The following is a 21147-nucleotide window of genomic DNA, read 5'->3' on the forward strand; positions in this document are numbered from 1 at the left end:
AGAGACAGAGAGAGAGAGAAGCAAGCTCCCAGCCGAGCAGAGAGCCTGATGCGGGGCTCGATCCCAAGATGCTGAGACCATGACCTGAGCTGAAGGCAAAGGCTTAACCCACTGAGCCACTCAGGCACCCCAAATTAATTTTTAGATGGTTTTGCAAATGCACTATGTTAAATGAACTAAGTTAACTTACGTGGTCTCTGAAGTCTGGGGCTCTTATTGGTCTTCTCTGGATACAGACTGCTTAAAGAGTTTATGTTGGGTTATCAGTAAATTATCTTGCCTGAAATTATTCCTGAGTTTCAAGAATGTATTTCATTAAAAGAGTATCAATTTTTTTTTATTATTTAAGAATAGCATATATACTGGGTTGCCTGGGTAGATTGCTCAGTTAGTTGGGTGTCCGATTCTTGGTTTCAGCTGGGATCATGATCTTGGGGTGGTGGGATTGAGCCCCCCATCAGGCTCCAGACTCAGCCTGGAGTGTGCTTATCCCCCTCTCTCCTGCTCTGCTCCATCTCCCCCTTCCCTGCTCATGTTCTCTCTCCCTCTCCAATAAATAAATAAAGTCTTTTGTAAAAATAGCAGAAACATTATAAAAACATGGAAGTTAGCATGAAACAATGATGTATCCAACTTTATAAAATCGAACAAAGTCAGTGGCTGTGCTAAATTCGCTGAAGTATTGACATTCTGTTGCTCTTCCTCCCTTTCTACTTCCTCGTAGTGTAACTACTCAGTCAAATTGATACACTCTGAGAATAGGAAATCTATGAATCTGCCTATAATTAGAATTATTAAAAAACCGGAGTTATTAATAACAAATATAAGATATTTATGGCCATGCACCCCAGTACCTTAAAATATCTTCTCTCCTGTACAATCCTTCCAGGTGATACTGGCTTTAAAGTCACGCAAAAACCATCAACAACTCACTTAAAAACTGAAGATAACATAGGATATTTTATGCATATCTGCATTTTCCTCTTACACTGTTTTCTGAGAAGGAAGTTTAACTTTTGTTTCGGAAGTTTCATTATAGAGATGATATTCCCTTATGCGTGGTGTCTGCCTCTAAACGACAAGCCTTCCAGATGTTGCAGTAGTTACTAAGAGAAGAATGGGTCTTATTTCAATACATGCAGTATGGGAAGTGTTTATGTTAATTTTGTGTAAAACATTCAAAGAAAATGTTAGGATATCCCATCATCAGCTGTGAATTTGCGTTTCAGGGCTTTACGCATTTCTACATTATGTGTGTTGAAACATTCTGGCATCTAATATTGCTGACGTTGCTGCCTTTTTTTTTTTTTTCTGATTGTGCATCCCTGGGCTTCTTAACGGAATGCAAAGGAGAAAAGGAAGAAAGGGCGTTTAATGAATCGCAAGACCATGACTTAGAAATGTGATTAAGTCTGTGCCAGTGAACAAAAGCACAGGAAGACTCTGCATCAATGGCATGTGATTATGACAGGCGTAAACTAACCATTATCAATTGCCCACATGTTTCCAAGGATGGGTCCCGTTTGTCTCCAGCGAATTCTGGTGTCCCTGGTTAGCGCTGCGTTAGGAAGGGGAATCGTTATGCGGTTCCACCTGCAAGAAATTTAGCACAAGACAGCTTCACAGCTACATTCTCATCTTTTGAACCTCTTCTACGTGCCTTTGATGTTCTAGTTTCTGAATGCTTGGGGCAGCACTAAAGTTTGGCAATAATCTCTTCAACTGCACCTGTGGAGCTTCTAAAAACACCCGTATCGCACTGGAGTAATGCGTTTGTTCTTAATAGCAAGTGATATTTTCTTTGTTTTTAGACATTCTTTTTAGGAATTTTTACATCAATACTCAGACCTTACATATTATTCTATGATATGCATTTGGGCCGACATGGGGCTTTCTGCTTTTTGCTCTCCCCTGGTCCTGTGCACATTTCAAGAGAGGCTAAGAAAGAAAATCATTCTCAACTTAATTTTGCCAGTTTATCCAGTGCTTATTCTGTAAGGTGGAAGGTGTTTTGCACAGTCATCTTTAATTCTCTAAACAGCCCTCAAAGGGGGTGTACCATTGTCCTTAATTTAGAAGGGGAAAGTGAGAGAGTAAATATCATTACTCAAGTAGATGGCAAAACCAGGTTTGAACCCACAGCTTCACTTTCTTCTACCTCTCTATGCTACATCTTTCCCTAAGTATCTTGGCAAGAAGCTTTTTTGGCAATAAACATGCAATCATGATACAGAATTTAAATTTATATATCCAAAATATAAAAGCCAAGTACATAAAGAATGAGTGACCCTGCAATCTGTGATCTTGCATCAGATTTACTGAAGTTATTGTACCCCCTGCGCTTTTTTTCCTAAGTGAGATCCTTCCTACATCACCTGAAAATGAGAAGGCAGCTTCCTTACCTATTACGAAAAAGTAGAATCTCAGGTTTACTCCTGGATTTTGAGTCACAACATGGATTCAAGTCTCCCGGTTCAGGGAGAACGTACTCACCCGCTATAGTTTTCAGAGGAGTAGATCGTACTATGCGGGAGGTGGGGTCCAGCACAGATCTCGGGCAAACACTCAGTGTGGAGGAGGGACCAGGAGCGCCCATGGTTGGTGGAAAACTCCAAGCTGACGCTGGTAACACCAAGACAAGCACGACAAAAAAGTACAAAGATGGGAAAACGAAGAGACTCACCCCTCACTAAGTATCTTAAACATTTGTAGAACTAGGGTCACAAATTTTAGGATGCTGTTTCCAAAATGATCACTTCCCCTCCCCTGCAGTCTGACCAGCCTTCAAAGGGCAAACAGTTAAATTACCGTGAGAGAAACAGACTATCTTTTAAAGCCAACAAATGAGAACTGGATTGGCGTGCTTCAATCTGATAGATGGCAAGGCAATTACCATGTCTCACACCGCCACCTCATCCCGTGAATGTGAGATCACAAAATTCTTCGAAAGGACGAGCAACACTTGTGCGAAGTGAAACCGAGAAGTCATAGCTCTTGAAGTGCTAATTTATTTCGGTGCCTATTATTAGGGGGTCACTAACCCGCATGAGGTCAAGCTTTTTTTCAGTTTTATTTGTTTTTCTTCTCTCGGCAATCTGTCAGCATGAATGGCTGCCACAGCGCGTGCAAACACTTCTGATACTTAAGACCAAGCTCGTAGAATGAACTCATTTCTACTTAAAATTATCCAGTCATACTCTACATATTAATTAATAGCTCCTCTTTGTGGAAGGAAGTGTGTATTTCTTTTTCTTTTTAATTTTTAATTTTTTATAAACATATTATATATTTTTATCCTCTGGGGTACAGGTCTGTGAATCGCCAGGTTTACACACTTCACAGCACTCACCATAGCACATACCCTCCCCAATGTCCATAATCCCACCCCCCTTCTCTCAATCCCCCTCCCCCCAGCAACCCTCAGTTTGTTCTGTGAGATTAAGAGTCTCTTATGGTTTGTCTCCCTCCCAATCCCATCTTGTTTCATTTATTCTTCTCCTACCCCCTTAACCTCCCCTGTTGCATCTCCACTTCCTCATATCAGGGAGATCATAATCAGGAAAGTGTGTATTTTTTTTTAAAGGATGTTTCATTAGAAATCCAGCTGGAAACCTACTGAGAAGTTACTTAATAGCCAAGTCCACGTGTTCGTTTATTTTTTTTAAAGATTTTATTTTTTAAGTAATCTCTATACCCAACATGGGACTCAAACTCACAAGTGAGAGATCAAGAGTCCCATGCTCCACTGACTGAGCCAGCCAGGCACCCCCACATGTTCATTTCTAATCAGTGTGAGAGTTACACACTCACGGAATAGGACTTCCTACCTGTTACCAGGCTGATGTGTTCCACAGCCCAGATTAATGGAAAACTGTATCATGTGAGACATCGTAGAAGGGAGAACAGGTAAGACGTGGAAAAAGTCGACAGCCCAGACGTTCCTGTTATGTCCTTGATGGTTCTTTTGCCTGAGACAAAATCTGGTCGCAGGTGTCTGAAGCTCGGGATTGATGACGACAGAAACTAAAGATGGAACCTTCAAAACAAAGAAAACCAAAGTCACTCGTCGTCCCTCTATGTGAGTCTGTGTGAATTCTCCTAGATTCTGTCTTGCAGCTACTTAATATATAACTGCTGTTTATGAGCCCCGGGCGAGTTCCTGCGTGTTTCACTCTTATTTCACAGAGTCCATGTGGTCTTTAGTGGGTATCTGTTTGAGTCACTCAGGAGTCCTCCTTTGCAGGCACTTGGAACTCTCTGTGTGTGCCTGATCAGGCCCTCTCTACCTGAAGATTAATTAGTCTAAGGTCTTTAAAAGTTATCAGAGCATATGCATTCATTTTATACACCTTGGCCCAAGACAAAGGCAACTTCATGTTATCCTTTATCATCGGCCTTCTTTTCTTTTCTTTTTTAAAGATTGTATTTATTTATTTGACAGACAGAGATCACAGGTAGGCAGAGAGGCAGGCAGAAAGAGGAGGAAGCAGGCTCCCTGCTGAGCAGAGAGCCCGATGCAGGGCTTGATCCCAGGACCCCGGGATCATGACCTGAGCCGAAGGCAGAGGTTCCAACCCACTGAGCCACCGAGGTGCCCCTATCATCAGCCTTCTTTTAAAAAAAAGTGAATCTGAATGGCACTAACGGTTGCCAAACTACGTATTCTGAAAACAGGATGCTAAGTGGTAACAGCCAGTGTCAACCAGCTAATCCATAATAACTAACATAACTGACTTGGTCTGAGGCATGCAGCTGACCAGAGCGGGTGTAACCCTAGCTAGTCACCAGTGGAAAGCTAGTCCATTACGAAATCCCAAAGGGTCTAACTTGAATGACCCTAGCAGATGGGGTATGCCAGATACTTTCTCTGATTGTTCCATATTCTAGCCTCAATATTTATCTCTCATCTTCCTAACTGAAACCAGGAAATGCTAGGTGCTGGCTGTGTTCAAGTTCTTTACGGTATCGAGGGTGCCATCAATGTGGAGAAAAGCCTAACTAATAATGAATGTGTGAGCATAGTCTCAGCGCAAAGAAATCTACAATAGATTTCTAGAAAACTATAGAAACAATAAAAACAATAGAAACTAGAAAACAATAGTTCTACACCTAATGATGAGCGTCACACATAATTTTGAAGATGTTTGCAAATAACCGGATCTAGCACATGCCCTAAATCCGAAGGGCAAAGGAAAAAAACGTCAATTTCAGTGGTTATAATTAGAAAAAAAAAGTGACAATAATCTGTACTTCTATGATGTCTTCTGCCTAGGAAATCCTAAGATGCTGGATAAATAGTCATTATGCCCGATACGTCTGTGAGGTTCTATAATGAAAGCTATGACGAGGGCTTTCTAGGGAACAAGAGTAAAGAGTACTGGACTCCATCGTATCATCTCTAATGGGCCGTACTTCATTTGTCCTGATAAAAACCTCCTTTTTTGTTTGTATCAGGAAAAAAAAGTGAATATTAAAATGTCCATGTCATTTTTTTTTTTATTTGACAGAGAGAGATCACAAGCAGGCAGAGAGAGGGGAGGGGAGGAAGCAGGCTCCCTGCTGAGCAGAGAGCCCCGATGTGGGGCTTGATCCCAGGACCCTGAGATCATGACCTGAGCCAAAGGCAGAGGCTTAACCCACTGAGCCACCCAGGTGCCCCATCCATGTCACTTTTAAAGAAATCTGGCAATTTCCTGGGCTTCTAAGAGAGTGATCTCCTCCGCATCTAGCAGGATGTCCATGGTTTCGAACTCGGACTGTCTAGGGAGATCTGGGGTGGGGTCATTTGGTACCTGAATCGGCATCAGTACCTTATAGGAGGAATACGAAAGAGTATCCAGTGTAATGTGCTCTTTCCTTCCTTCAGTCTTCGCGTACAGGCTGACATCATTTTCATGAGAATCTCCAGGGTCACAGACTCCTCCTGAACAAAACAAAAACTGTAAGTTCTTGGTACCAGACTGCATCCATAAACACGTGTGGTGTTAACGTTCAGAATAAAAAAATACTTACAGAACCATAGTTTGCAATGAGCTGTGGCGGCCTGCCCGTATTTGAACACACATTAAAAAAGATATGCTCTTTTTTTTTTTTTTTTTTAAAGATTTTATTTATTTATTTATTTGTCAGAGAGAGAGAGGGAGAGAGAGCAAGCACAGGCAGACAGAATGGCAGGCAGAGGCAGAGGGAGAAGCAGGCTCCCTGCCGAGCAAGGGGCCGGATGTGGGACTCGATCCCAGGACGCTGGGATCATGACCTGAGCCGAAGGCAGCTGCTTAACCAACTGAGCCACCCAGGCCTCCCCGATATGCTCTTTTTTTAAAGAAACAGTCACTTCCTTATATTTGAGGTCTTACTGGCCCAAATTCAGACCTGATTGATGATGGTTTTGAAAAAATGTGGTGACTCACTGCATCAGCTATTTCTGAGTGATATTACTTAAACAGTTGCACTTGGTATCCTTAATATCTTAGCATATAGTAGGTATTGGCATCTTTTTAAAAAAAACTTATTTATTTAATTTTTTAAAAGATTTTATTTATTTATTTGACAGAGAGAGACAGATCATAAGCAGGCAGAGAGGCAGGCAGAGAGAAAGGGGGAAACAGGCTCCATGACGAGCAGAGAGCCCAATGCGGGGCTCGATCCTAGGACCCTGAGGTCATGATCTGAGCCGCAGGCAGAGACTTTAACCCACTGAGCCACCCAGGTGCCCCAGGTATTGGCATCTTAACTGCAGTTCATTCTACATTCTTCATTTTTATTTTTGTACCTCATTTGGTTGTTGGAAAGTACACAGAGTAGCTAATTCTCTTTCGGTCTACTTTACAGTCAAGTGGAACATTAGAACTGTAAGGTAATTAAGATTATCCTGAGGACGAAACTGAACAACAGAGCAGGGACCTGAAACTGATCATTCAAATAACCGATGGAAAAGCTGTGAGTCAATGGTATGACTTTTAGCCCTTAACCTTACTCTTTTCACTACTGCATCCAGCCAGTCATCCTTACTATTGCTGGCGTCCACGAATTGTCTGCAGAATCTGGATTTTAAAGGACTTCATGTCTACACAGAGGCCTCTCCCCACCCACGGCTACCGTTCACAACGGCACCAATCATCGTACCAGGAATGTAGGTAGGTACGTGGATTTCCTGGCAAATATTCTACCCTTATGGTCCAAAATTTGTAACATTAACTCTTAATTTTATTCCTATCTTTCAAAATAACTCCCTCCAGTTCTTAAATTAACCACCATTAATGTTAACTCTTATCTATAGGCAATTTCTGTTGCTAATACTCTATGGGGACAGTAGAGTAACCTTAAAATTCTAGAACAAGGTTACCTTCTGATAATTAATCTAGTAAAATCAACAAATAATGGTTGAGACTCACCATCTGAAGGAAGAAAGGAAGGGAGAGAGGGAGAGAGGAAAGGAGGAAGAATGGCAGATTCTCAGTCTGGGACACTGGGGTCTGATGTTGGGAAGAAATTACTGACATGTGATGCTTTAAGTAAGAAAGCTAGAACTTAATCAGTATAAGAAAGATCACAATAATAGAAGTAACTTAGATCCTGGTTATCTATGAAGCATAGAAATACAGCATGTTACATCTGTTAGACATACAGAACTTGACATATTATACATATTTATTGAGTTAACTAATCCGAACTGAGAAAAGAGCGGCCAGATGTGGTGATAATGTCACCTTCATCCTAACAGATGTTTATTATTTCAGGGCAACAACTGGTAGAGAGAACCTTACGCTTTTGCTATCTGATCCCAGATTTTCTTTTTTCTAAGCATTTCATTACACATGGCTACACTGTGGTAAACAGAGCTAGTCAAAGTCATTCTAGATGACTGTTTCTGGGAGAAGAGATCTGCATGAAAACTAACCCCCCATCTAAAAACTGTAACTTTATGAGGATGTATTAAAGACTTACCAAAAAGAACACAGGAAAGGTGGAAGGTCACAGGCAGGGTGGATTTAAAGCACCACACCCAGAGACACAGGAACTGCACCTCAGTCCTCTCTAATTTCACTGATTTGTTCCCTGTAAGTCTCTGCTCTCTTAAGAACAGTTCGTGAACGTCACCTGCCTTTCAGAGGGAGAAGAGACACACGCGAGAGCTCCTCCCGCCCAGAATGACAGAAGAAGAAAGTCCAAAAGAAGCCAAGACTTTAAAACGATGACAGACTTTATCTAAGAGATCCCTCAGGGGGCAATTTATCAGCTCTGTGAAGTTTCAGTGACAGCAGCTCGCACAGAAAGACACGGATTCTTCTTCAGTTTCATTCGCTTTGATGTATTGTGGGGAGGTATGACTCAAGGGGCATTGTGTACAGCAATTACAGAAGATTTCAATAAAAACTAGGTGGACAGTTAGGTTTCAAATAGTTTAAGTCCTGCTTTAAGTAGCTTTTAAGACATTTATGTTAGGAGAGCAACTTTTTTATTTACTATGTACAGGACATTGGGCTTGAAGGGAAAATAAAAGGTAAAAGTTTGTAATTTAGCAAGGAAAACAAGAATAATACATATGAAAGAATGACAATTAGCAGTAAACTGTGTTGTGCTGTCATAATCACAGACAAAATTCAGAGAAAAGAGATATAAGTAGGGACAAAAGAGATGGGTGTATGGGAGATGTTCGGTGAATATGGGGAAGGCATAGTAAAGGAATGAATGATGAGTGTTCGATTATTTTTATCTCATTCACCCATTCTGACTCTAAGAACAGTGTCGGATACTGGTCCTCAGTGAATTTGTCTTGAATGAATATATGAGTGAAGGAAACAGACCTGAACCAAATTTTGAAAACTGAGCAAATTTCCCAGAAATTGTCCCAGTAGATCGATCGGGACCAAGGGATGAGACCAGGAAGAAAGCACAGGCAAGCCAGAGAGGAAGGAAGTGTGATTTTGTCTAGATGAACAATCAGAGAGTGATTTTCTAAAGATGCCCGTATAAGCTGTCTACCATATCTTAGATCTCTTTCCATGTTGCTGTCTTCTCCATCAGCTACAGAAGTTTGGAAGTCTTTCTAGTCTTACCATACCCATTTTCCCCCTACTGTCCTGTCCGATTACATCCTCTCCTATCTTAAAAACCACCTTTGCTAGATCCTGCTTTCTCTGAGCTCAAGATCCAGACCCCATTTCTTTTCTTCTGTAACTCATGAACTGCTTGAAGGAGTGGCCTTTTTTCAGGGATACAAGTCTTTTATTTCTTTTAACTCTATGTGCTTTGGCTTCCTGAGCACCATACCATGGGGAATACTCGCTCAAAAGTCCCTTGGCGGGGGTGGGGTTCTCAACCCCTATCCTGGTTGGCTTCTCTGTGGGCTGGTCCCCACCCTTTCCCTTCCTTCTTCAGTGTAGAACACCTTCCTCCCACATCTTTGTGTCCTTTCTCAGTATCCTTTGTCTAGCTCCACGCCTTCCTCCTTTACCTAGATGAGGGTTCCCCCTAAGAATTTTTCCTGTCCTTTGTCTATTCTCCCTTCTGTTTGGGAGAACACAGCAACTCTGCTGAGTGGCTCCTCTTATCACCTACGTGCTGATGACTTTCAAATCTGGTTCAGACCCTCAGAAAAATGTCTACCTTCGTATGGCTTTCCAGAAGCCTCAACCTCAACATACGTAATGCCAAAATCTACTCCATATCTGCTTTTTATTTATTTATTTTTGGACATTTGCTATCTTGGGAAATAGGAAGAAATTCAAGAAATCCAAGGAAGAAATCCAAGAAAGGAATCTCTTTCCTTTCCAATACTGATCTCATAATCCCCGTAGTCTTTTGGGTGTGAACCTCAGTTGGTTCCTTCTCTTCAGCTGTTTATTCTCTGTCCCCTACTTCATATTATTACCACGGTCACTGTCCTGTTCCTTTGTTGCTTGGAATAGTGCAATAGTTTCCTAACAGACTTGCCAGATGAAATATATTGCACAAACAATATTTATATAAAAAAATTATTTATCTGAAATTCAGATTTAAATAGGTAAAGGGGATTAAGAGGTATAGACTTCCAGTTATAAAATAAATAAGTCACGGGGGGTGACAGCATAGGGAATGTGGTCAGTAATACTGGAATAACTGTGCAGTGACAGATGGAAACTAGATTCATCATAGGGATCATTTTATCCTGTTTGAAACTCCCGAATCACTATGATGTACACCTGGAACTAAGAGGATATTGTATGTCAGTTACACTTCAATTAAAAAACTTTTAAAAGACTATTTTAGAAAGAGAGACTGTGCATGAGTGGGAGGGGCAGAAGGAGAAGGAGAGAGACTGTCAAACAGACTCTGTGCTGATTGTGGTGGCCAACATGGGGCTCGATCTCATGACCCTAAGATCACGACCTGAACCAAAACCAAGAGTTGGATGCTTAACCAACTGCACAACCGAAGCACCCCACATTAAAAAAAATTTTTTTTAAAAAGCTGTTTCTTTTTTTTTCTCTCCTTCTAACTCTGACAACCCTATCCTAACTGGCCTCCTACCCTCTAATTTCTGAGTGTTTCCGTCTTTCCTTCAAATTCATGCCAGAGTTATCTTTCTAAAACACAGATGAGACTACGTTACAGAGCTGACAGGAATCATCTGGTGGCTCCACACGGCCTAGAGAAAGAGCCCAAACTCCTCAGTCCTCAGTTAATATTAAAGAAAATCGCCATTCTGGTTCTGGTTCTCTTTTCTTGTCCCATCTTCTACCTTTGTACTGGGTTGTATTGGGAAAATCACCCACCCCAAACAAGTCATGTGAATTTATACCTGTGCTTTTTCTCAAAATGCTGGCTTAGCTTGTCATTCTCTTCTCCCTTCAAACCCTTAAAAACTTGTTTTTAATATTCACAATTCACCCTGTTTCAATATGACACTCGAAATGAACTCTCCCGTTTATATATCAGCAGAAGTATAGGGACGGATTTTTACATTACAGTTTCTGTTCTGACTTTGGATAAAATAAAATGCCTTTTATTTCCCTCTTCTTTGAGAGAACTATCATCTTCCTCCTCTCTCTCTTCCTTAGAGGTAAGTTATAATTTTTTTGTTCTTAAAATTTTTATCCAAGTGTAATGAAAACAGTGTGATATTGGTTTCAGTTTATAAATCCCTTTAGATTTAAATTATGGCCATCTTTCAAATACCAGTTCAAATGTCATCTCCCTCATGGAGTGTTGCTCTGATCCCGACACTGAAGCGACACAGAGTGTCCTTGGCACATACCATTTCGTTTCATTATAGCCCATAACATTCTTTCTTCTTAAAAATTTTTATTTAAATTCCCAGGTTATCTTAGTTTCAGGCGTACAATACAGTGATTCCACAGCTCTGCACAGTTCTCAGGGCTCATATGACAAGTGTACTCTTCCTTCCTTTCACCTATGTCACCCATCCCTCACCCACTCCCCCTTTGGTGACCATCACTTTGTTCTCTAGCGTTAAGAGTCTGTTTCTTGGTTTGTCTCTCTCTTTCCTTTGCTTATATCTTAAATTCCACATATAAGTGAAATCATACAGTATTTGTCTTTCTTTGACTGACTTTTAGATGTTACTTGTGGGCAGGAATTCTAAGCAATTTTTATGTATAAAAAAAGATACAGTGAGTCATACCTATTTGCATTAGGTGCTGTTTTAAGGGATTTGCCTGAATTCAATCACTGATCAGCAACTCTGAAATGCAGGTACCATTATGACCCCTGATTATATTCTCCACATAACTTAGCTCAGTGGACTCTAGTCAATCAGAATTAATTAATTTTTAAAATGAAATGGAGATGCTTTTATTTGGGATAATATATTGTCGGCTCATTCAGATGAGATTTTTCTTCATCATGAATATTATTTTAATTGATTCATTAATAATATGCAGAAAGAATTATAGATGATTAAATTCGTTCTACAAAGACACTTACATAAACATGTTAGTGCTTTACAAAGGTGCTGAATGGGGTTGATTTAGTATGACTGATCTTGAAAAAAAAATCAAGAATTCGAATATTACGTGAAAAATGGTAAAAAGTGAAAATGCTTAGAATTAGAAGCACTGACAAGCTGAAAGTTTATCACAACTTTTTTGAGAGGAGGGTTAAGCTTTCCCAGGAATCTTTCTTAATAAAAGGAGAGCCAGTTTGAATTCTAATTTTGTAAAGGAAATGAACTTTGGGTCTCTAAGTATAGGGTCCATTTCAGAGTCTAATTGGGGAGATCCTTAATGTAGGATGATTACATTATTATATTTTACAGGCACAACTTCCCCATTATCAAACAGATCATATGGAAAATGAGGTGGCATCAAGCAGACAGTGTTTTGGAACATGGGATAATCTGAACTTAACTCTAACGTACAGGAAGTAAGGAATGGGAGGGAGATAAACAGCCAGTGCTGAAGCCCAGACTCAGGGGGCCTGTTTGTCCTGATGAGCTGACATCTTTGTGAGTAAGTTCAAAGGTGGTAAATGTTTATTAAATGTTTATTTCCTGTTTCGCTTCCAGGTGTTGCCTGTGCTTTTCTAGTCACTCAACAAAAAAGGCATGTGACACCTACTCACATATCTGGAATGACATCCAGTGGAAGAATCCGTAACCAACACAATAATTTTGAGAGGGCCCTAATTTCAACCCCCTCATTCTTCCTTGGGTATTTTTCTAAATGTTTATCTACTTATATGCTCCACAATAATCTGGGGAAGAGTACATCTTATGAGCACTTTCTTTGTGTGTTTGGCACATATTAAAAAGCGGACAGTGTTATTAAGGTATTATAAACATGTTTCTTAACTTCCCATTCATTTCATCAGTGATGAAATCATGATATATCCATGAAAACAAATGGCTTACTTGGATGACTGCTTCTGGGGGAAGCCAGGGACTTTGGACAAAGGAGTGATTTTGTTCTCAGCTTCTCTCCCATTGTCTTTTCAGCTGTGACCACTGAGGGAGAGGTGGTCATTGAGGTGGCATTTTACCTTCAGGACTACCAAGGCATTTCAGGACTAGCTCTCTTATAGGATGGTACTAGTGGGGCTGGTCTGAAGCAGGTGTGAGCTTTTGTTCTTCTAATAGAACTGTGATTTCATGAATTTCATTTTATGTTGTTAGATAACAAACAATCTTACTTCCACAGGAATACGGGCTGGTGTAGGTTCTGCCTTAGGTCAACAAAATTTGTTCAAATTGTACCTACCCATAACAAAGTAAAATCTCAGGTTCCCATAACCGGTGGTATCCATATACGGGGTGCATAGTTTCCTCTCTCCATCTTTGAGGAAGACCATCGATAAACCTGATTCTACTGTTCCACATTCTGTACCAATGACAGCTCCCAAGATGTCCCACCTTAAAAAAAAAAAGTGAGAATCGTGAACAATTGGAATATTAAGTCAAAGATTCATAGGTTATGGCATTTTATTTTTACTGAGGAACATATACTTAATAATCAATCATTCTGAAATAAAGATGTGGTACAGCCGATTTAATAATGAACAAATTTTAAACACATTCCATTCACAATAATGATTTTTCTGCAGAGGATAAATTTAATCAATACTATGTATAGTATGTTTACTACATGATAGTCTTTATTCTCAAAGTACCTACAGTCAAGATTGGTGTCAGGGGGCCAAGTCTGAACTGAGGAAACAGGGAACCATAAAAGAGAGTATCATAAGATCATACACTTTTATGGTATTGTGCACATTACCAAAATGTAACTAGAATGTAATGTAAATAATAATGTAATAATGCAATAATAAAGTAATAATGTAAAAAAATGTAAATAGAACGTAAAGTCGTAGGAGTGGCAAGAGTCTAGCAAGTTTTCCAAAGGAGAGGAGATTTAAACTGGATCATGTCAAAAAATATAGAATCAGATATATAGGAGAGAACAAAAATATCTAATATTTTAAAATTCCTGTTTCTCCTTAGTGTTTATTTCTGGTTGTGTCTAATCTGGACATTGCTAGTCACATAACTCGCCTGCCCACACATGGAGGAAATTGGGACACACAGAGGTAAGTGGCTTGCCTAAGGCTAATTGCCTATTTAGCTCTAAAATTGAGATCTTCTGTTTCTCAATTTGTTGTTATTTTAGTAGTTACGGTTCTAAAGACTGTACCATGTCAGGGAGATTATGTTGACCCATTTCAGTTTATAATAGATTTGGGACCAAGATGTTTAGGAAATGTCTTTTTTTTTCATAATTTAGCGGATTATATTAATCATTCAAGAAACTCAAAAATAACTTTTTGAAGCAGCTCTTCATAGTGCTAGACCACTGTAAATTAACAAGAAACCTCTCTTGACTCATACAAGAAAATCTCACACTGGTTCATTGGTCTTTTACTTGCTCCATTTATCCCAATTAAACCACTCAGCCTACTGATCCACAAAGCAAGTTAAGCTTATAAATGATGCATATGATGACTCCTTTTAGGCGTTAGAGTATTTTTAAAGTGAAAAATTGGATAGAAAAAGATGGAATTGTCCTGGACTAAAAGAACCTTCTATTCAGGTGAAAAATGAAATTAGTTGTCTTTTTCTCATTATTAGTTGTAAATGAATAATTCTTCTAGATGAATCTAAATGAATTATTTTCGAGACTTCCACCACAGACAGAGCTGTGTGAGATATGTTCAGACTGTATATTTCTTTCTTTCTTTCTTTTTTTTTTTAATTTATTTATTTGTCAGAGAGAGAGGGAGAGAGAGAGCGAGCACAGGCAGACGGAATGGCAGGCAGAGGCAGAGGGAGAAGCAGGTTCCCTGCTGAGCAAGGAGCCCGATGTGGGACTCGATCCCAGGATGCTGGGATCATGACCTGAGCCGAAGGCAGCTGCTTAACCAACTGAGCCACCCAGGAGTCCCTCTTTTTTTTTTTTTTTTTTTTTTTACGGTTTTTTTATTTGCAAGAGAAAAAGAGTGCGCACACACAATCGGGAGGGGCAGAGGGAGAGAGAATCTCAAGCAGACTCCTCATGAGAGTGGAGCCTCATGCCGAACTCAGTCTCACAACCCTGAGACCACGACCTGAGCCGAAACCAAGAGTTGGACGCTTAACCGACTGGGCCACCCAGGCGTCCCTGTATGTTTCTTTTCAATCTTTATTTTACAGTCCAATATATTCAATTTTACTCTACATTAGTCTTTATTTCTCCCGCTTTTAAATGTTGGAAGATAACAAAAGTGAAGTTATTTTCTTTAGAAACCCAAATATTTATAATCAAATGAAATGGAAAGTTGAGTCTGCTTTGAAGAGAGAGAAAGAAGCAGAGAGAGAGATCTAAAAAATCATTTTGCGTGTTAGTGATTTGAATAAATTATCTTGCATTTATTAAAAATTCAGTAGAAGTCTGTTGTGGCATAAGCTCATTCTTTCATGGATTTGTGTAGATACCGGCTCAAGCTTAGTTGGAGACAAAGTATCCTTGAGGGATAGCAGAGCAAGGCTTTCAGTCCCTGGACTTGAGAGTCCAGATCCATGAGGGTGCCAAGTTGTGGGTCTTTTCTAGATAGTCCTCGACTGTCTCTCCATAATCACTTACATGAAGTAAAATCATAACATAACCAAATCTTTGAGGCTGGAAGTGGTATCTGAGGAGCTCTAGAGTTTTAGTAGTATTTTTGATGGCATGGCATTTTCCTGAAAACAAGTGTTACTCTTCTACAGCCTAATTTATGTCTTCCTCAGGTAAATGTGGTTGTAGTGAGTTGCATTTGAAGGACTGTCGGCCTACAGGGGAGAGACCTCTACAACATAGCAATTTATATTTATGCTTTATGCTTTGATGACTAAGTCCAAAAAAAGAGCTCCTATATTATTTATTATAGATACAGTGATATCTATTATTTATAATACAGTGGGTAGAATTTGGAACATAGGAAAAAATTTCATAATCAATAAAATGCCTTAAGGCAACTTTGTTCCTTAGATGTAGCAAGGTTACAATGATGTTTAATTTAGATCTTTAAAATATGACTTTTCTATTCTTGTGTCCAAGAAAGAGGAATATTTTTGTAAGTAAAGATGATTTAAAGCAGTTTCTTAGCTGGAAAGTGGATGGTCCTCTCTATCAACTATTTTGGAATGCTTTGAGAATACAATTAATTATGTTTTAATCAGCTCATACTTTGATATTTTTAAGAAAGGTACAAGAGGGTAGAAATTAAATCTTTTCACACAGAAAAGATAAATATGTTAGGCGATGGATGTGTTAATTAACTAGATGGAGTTCTTTCACAACGAATACATATATCGTGTCACGATGATGTGCTTTAACTTTCTCACAATCTTGTATGTCAGTGATGCCTCAGGAAAGCTGAAATTAAAAAAGATTTCTTTCATTAGCTTAAAAATAGAATGAGATCTATTCTTTGAAGGGCAATTTGGCAGCAACTATCAAGATGAAAACTACATACCTCCATGTATGTATATGTACGTGTATGTATCTGATTCTCTAATTTTCCTTTCCCTTTTAGGAATCTACCTTTCAAAAATACTTTAACAAGCATGTAAAAATTTTCATTACAATATTTTTTGTCTGTCAAAGGAGTTCAACCAGATAAACTGGTACATCACCCTTTTGAAATCTTGATCTATATTTACTGACTAGAAGATACATTCATTATATGTTTGTGGTCTTAAAAAATTAAGTTGTGGCACAGTATACAAAATATGACTCTAGTGAGTGCTGTGTTTGTATGTGTGTACTCACAGAAAAATTTCTGAATGAATATATGTGTACAATTTAACTGTGAGAAATGGGATTAGCATGGGGGACTTGGGATTTTTCCTTTACGTATCTGCTTTGCAGTAAGAACATAATTTTCAGGAAAAAAGAAGAAAGACATTCAATTTATAGGTATTATAATGCAGAATGAAAACGTAAATGATCTCATTATACGTTGATGAAAATGCTAAGAACATGAACACAGGCAATAGAAGTCATATTTTAATCAGATATTCTTTGCCTACAAATATGGGCATAAAATGCTCTAAAGCTAATGAAGCATTTCACATTATCTCTGAAAATTTGTTTTATTCTATTTTCCAGACTATATCAAATCACCTAAAGTTGGCTCCTTTAAGTGTGAGCTAAGATATAGGATAAAGTCTGGCTACTGAGATCCCACATTTACCAAATTCATAAGATTTTTTAAATCCCTGTGAACTCTCTGAGGTTAAATAAGTTCATTCTATCCATAAGGTCTCTATTTGGGATAAATGCTGTTATTTAATAAGGAATGTGCCATAGGTAAAGACCCTTCCACATTCATTTATATTCATGAGGTTTATCTTGAGCGTGAGCCCTGTGCGGTCTGGCAAGGTGTGGACTTCGACTGAAGGCTTCTCTACCTTCATTTAGAGGTTTTTCCCTTAGCATGACAGCTTAGGAGAAGGTAAAGGATGAACTCTATCTGAAAGCTTCCCTGCATTTCAAAAATTCTTTTCTTCAATTGGTTCCCCTGTATTTCACTCAAATTCAATTTTGTTTTTGGTTTTTATTACGTGCATTATGTTGATTTATTCTCTTGTCGGAATAACATTAATAAAGAACATTGTCTTTGGAATGGGAGAAAGCACTCAGCTTTCTCACCAATAAGACAGAAATATGACCCAGACTGGAGGACGGTTAGAGAAAATAATGTGCTGCCTGGAATGTGACAGCACGTCAGTAAGTGTTAGATCCCCGTCCCCCTCCCCCCACCAAAACGTAGTACTACCGCTGCTTTAAAGTAAGTGGAAGAGACCATTCAAGTGAACTTCTAAGTTATAATGAGTGTTTTTAATTTTTCACACCAGAATTAGCAAAGCAGCAAGACTGGACAAAGTCACAGTACCATGTACAAGTGCTACTACTTCATCTTTAAGCAAAGGGATACTGAACTGAAAGAAAAATGACACTTCATCTATCGTGGATCTTTGGTACTATTCATGATTTTTGTCTGTAATCTTCTGGGCTCCTCAGTTTATTATTTATGTTATCTAAATGGTCAGGTTGGTTTGGCTTTAATAAAAATGAACATGCTTATAAAAGAAAAAAAATCCACTTAATACAATATTAACACAGACTGCCAACCTATCTCTAGTCCACTTACCTTGAATTATAAGCTTAAATAAAATCCTTTTTTAGCTTTATAAGCATTTTTGTGAAAAGTGTTCTAAGTCAGAGGGAACATAACTTTTCTGGGTAGAACAGAGGGAAGAATTTGTAGAAAATACAAGAAGATATTCAAACTGTTCTGGAGAATTCTAAATAATTTGAAAACCCATTTTCAATTAAAGCACCAACTTATATTGAAGGGGGCTATAATACAGATTGTTCTTGTTGGTTTATATGTGATTTTGGTTTCCAATGGTCATGTGTAAGATTCTTTGCTCCTATTTCCCTGGAACAAGGAAGCCAATATAAAATTGTTTTATTGAGTTTATATTGACTTTTACTTGTCCCCCTGCCCCACTGGATAACTTTCAATATTCAAGAAAGACATATTGAGTCAGATGTAGGTGTAATCCAGTTAGCAAGCAGTGCTATTAAAACATATAACTGATACTTTGAATTTTGGTCTCTCTATAGTAAATAATCTGTCAGAGACGAAGCTGTGGCACACCTCGGAAAACCACTGTCTTACTCAATTTTTTCTTCTATAATCTTAGATGAATTTAAAAAAAATATATACTTAGAGCTTCTTCAAAGCAAATTCATAAAGCAGTTACCTTAATAGGATATGGGTGGTAGTACAAGAGGATTGTTAGCAATGGAAGTTGGATGGAAGTGGAACGAACTGGTTCAGAGACTGCTCTCTTTCTAACCATTGAAAAAGCCAGCAACACCAAATATGGGAAAGCAAATGTGACCTCAGGATGAGTCCTGTTTGCCCTCCAAGCATCTTTTCTATATCTTGCTGGTGTATTGCCCTTATAAGCATTCCGTCATGTGCAGTACTTGCCAGTCGTTGCTTTTAATTTTTAAGTAGAGGAAGATGCTTCACAGAAATGACGTCTGTGGCCTGGGAGGGGTTGGCTACATGGAGAAGTACAGTTGGCAATATTTTTTGAAACTTATAAAAAGAAATTCTATTTGTTTTCTATTAAAATGCCAGTATTCTCATTACTGAAAAATTGGAAAATAAAAATGCTGGGAAAACACTGCCCATAACCACACTCTCCCCGAGACAAGCACAATTTTAGTATATTTATTTCTAATATTTTTGTATGTATATTTCCAAATGGTTGTGGTAATGTGATATAGATGGTTTATACTCTGTCTTTCTTCACTTCTATTAGGAATGTTCACATTTTCCAGGCTACTATTAATTCTTTATAAATGAGCCACACAGGGGCACCTAGGTGGCTCAGGGGGTTAAAGCCTCTCTCTGCCTTCTGCTCGGGTCATGATCCCAGGGTCCTGGGATCGAGCCCCGTATTGGGCTCTCTGCTGAGCAGGGAGCCTGCTTCCTCCTCTCTCTCTCTGCCTGCCTCTCTGCCTACTTGTGATCTCTGCCTGTCAAATAAATAAATAAAATCTTTAAAAAAATAAATGAGCCACACAATATTTTATTAGGTATATGCCAAACTGTACTTAGTCATTTTCTTATTTTTGAATTTCAAAACATAATAATAAATAGTTATACTATTTAGCATACTTTATGGGTCTGGGGAATTAAACCGTCAATTTCCTAATGCTCCTGGATGTGTTCTAGGATACAGGTAATTACAGGGTAAGCTTTTTGAGGTGTTAGAGCTCTGCTCTTACTTCACAGAAACCCTTAGATCATCAAGACTGACTTGTGGTCAGTGGTGATCAGGCGAACCACTGAAGAAGGGCTATGGAGAACAAAGAAAAGGTTGAAGACATGGGCATCTAAACATTTCGGTGCCGGCAGCCTCCTCCAATACCTTCCACAGAGAAATCCCATCACTGGCTGATGTTGTGCCAAGCTGTCAGAAATTAAATCACTTTGGAAGGACTCAGATTTCATTCTTTCTTTCTCTGTGACCTCAGTAAAGATTCTATCTTGGAAGGGAAGCCAGTGGAGGTATTCTGGATGTTCGCATGGACAGCTGGTTTTTGGAGGGGGATGAGGGGGGGCTACAAACTAACTCAAGAATGGCAGAACCAAAAGCAAAGATGGTGTGTGAATGTGCTGCACATGAAAGGTTTAACATTTAATTTCTATGAAGGAGTTCCAGAACAATACAGTGCTTACTTCTTTGTTATTTGAAATTTTAGTTTATATTTTTAAAGTATTTAAAAAAATGGCCTCAAGACTAAGCAACGTTAGAACTCAGGGCCAAAGCAAACCAGAACAAGATATACATTCTTTTAATAGCTTATAACAAGATTACTCAGATCCATTTTAGCACTTTCACGGTTTTAAAATATATCCAATTATCACTTTAACTAATATGGTCTTTTTTCTTAATGACACTTCATTGGCTTATTTAGAGAATCCAATTTAGGTTTCATTGGCCACTTCAACTTTATTTGTTTGCGTTTCTTCTATAGCTCATTAATTAATCTGAGTATAATTTTCCTTTGAGCACCACTTTGCTCATATCCCATTACCAACAGTAATTATAGTTGGGATAACAGCTAATTCTAAGTTTTTTGATAGCATATTATGTGCTATGCATTGTGGCAAGTGTCCTACATATACTGTTGCATAAAATATCCTCTTTTAGCCTTTTTAGTGCTTAAATTTGGATTTTTTAAATCTGATTTGTATGATCTGATTTTTTATTTTTTATTTTTTTTAAAAGATTTTATTTACTTACTTATTTGACAGACAGAGATCACAAGTAGGCTGAGAGGCAGGCAGAGAGAGAGGGAAGCAGGCTCCCTGCTGAGCAGAGAGCCTGATGCGGGGCCTCCATCCCAGGACTCTGGGATCATGACCCGAGCCGAAGGCAGAGATCATGACCCATTGAGCCATGCAGGCGCCCCTGAATGATCTGATTTTAATATGCCTTCTTCTCTCATAGTTTTCTGGTGTATTTGTTTCTCTTCTTTGATTTTTAATTTCCTGTGTTATTGCAAATATATAGCTTACTTTTATTAAAAACTTACTTTGGAAATCTCATTTAATAAATGAATATAACTCAAATTTATTGAGTTACTGGTATGTTTGAAAATA

At 38.7% G+C, this 21147-nt stretch overlaps 1 protein-coding gene across 3 annotated transcripts in view; it reads right to left on the reverse strand.

Annotated features, from left to right (window-relative positions):
- The window catches only part of RELN (reelin), a 497367-nt gene that overhangs the window by 165367 nt on the left and 310853 nt on the right, over positions 1-21147 (reverse strand). For all 3 annotated transcript variants that reach the window (XM_032304615.1, XM_032304614.1, XM_032304616.1), the window contains exons 12-16: positions 13200-13351; positions 5811-5923; positions 3828-4036; positions 2494-2622; positions 1484-1593 (exon numbers count right to left, since the gene is read on the reverse strand). In XM_032304615.1, coding sequence (XP_032160506.1) covers positions 1484-1593; positions 2494-2622; positions 3828-4036; positions 5811-5923; positions 13200-13351 — 713 coding nt within the window. The remainder of the gene's footprint in view (positions 1-1483; positions 1594-2493; positions 2623-3827; positions 4037-5810; positions 5924-13199; positions 13352-21147) is intronic.

Source organism: Mustela erminea, chromosome 11, assembly GCF_009829155.1.
Source record: "Mustela erminea isolate mMusErm1 chromosome 11, mMusErm1.Pri, whole genome shotgun sequence".
Taxonomy (NCBI): Eukaryota; Metazoa; Chordata; class Mammalia; order Carnivora; family Mustelidae; genus Mustela; species Mustela erminea.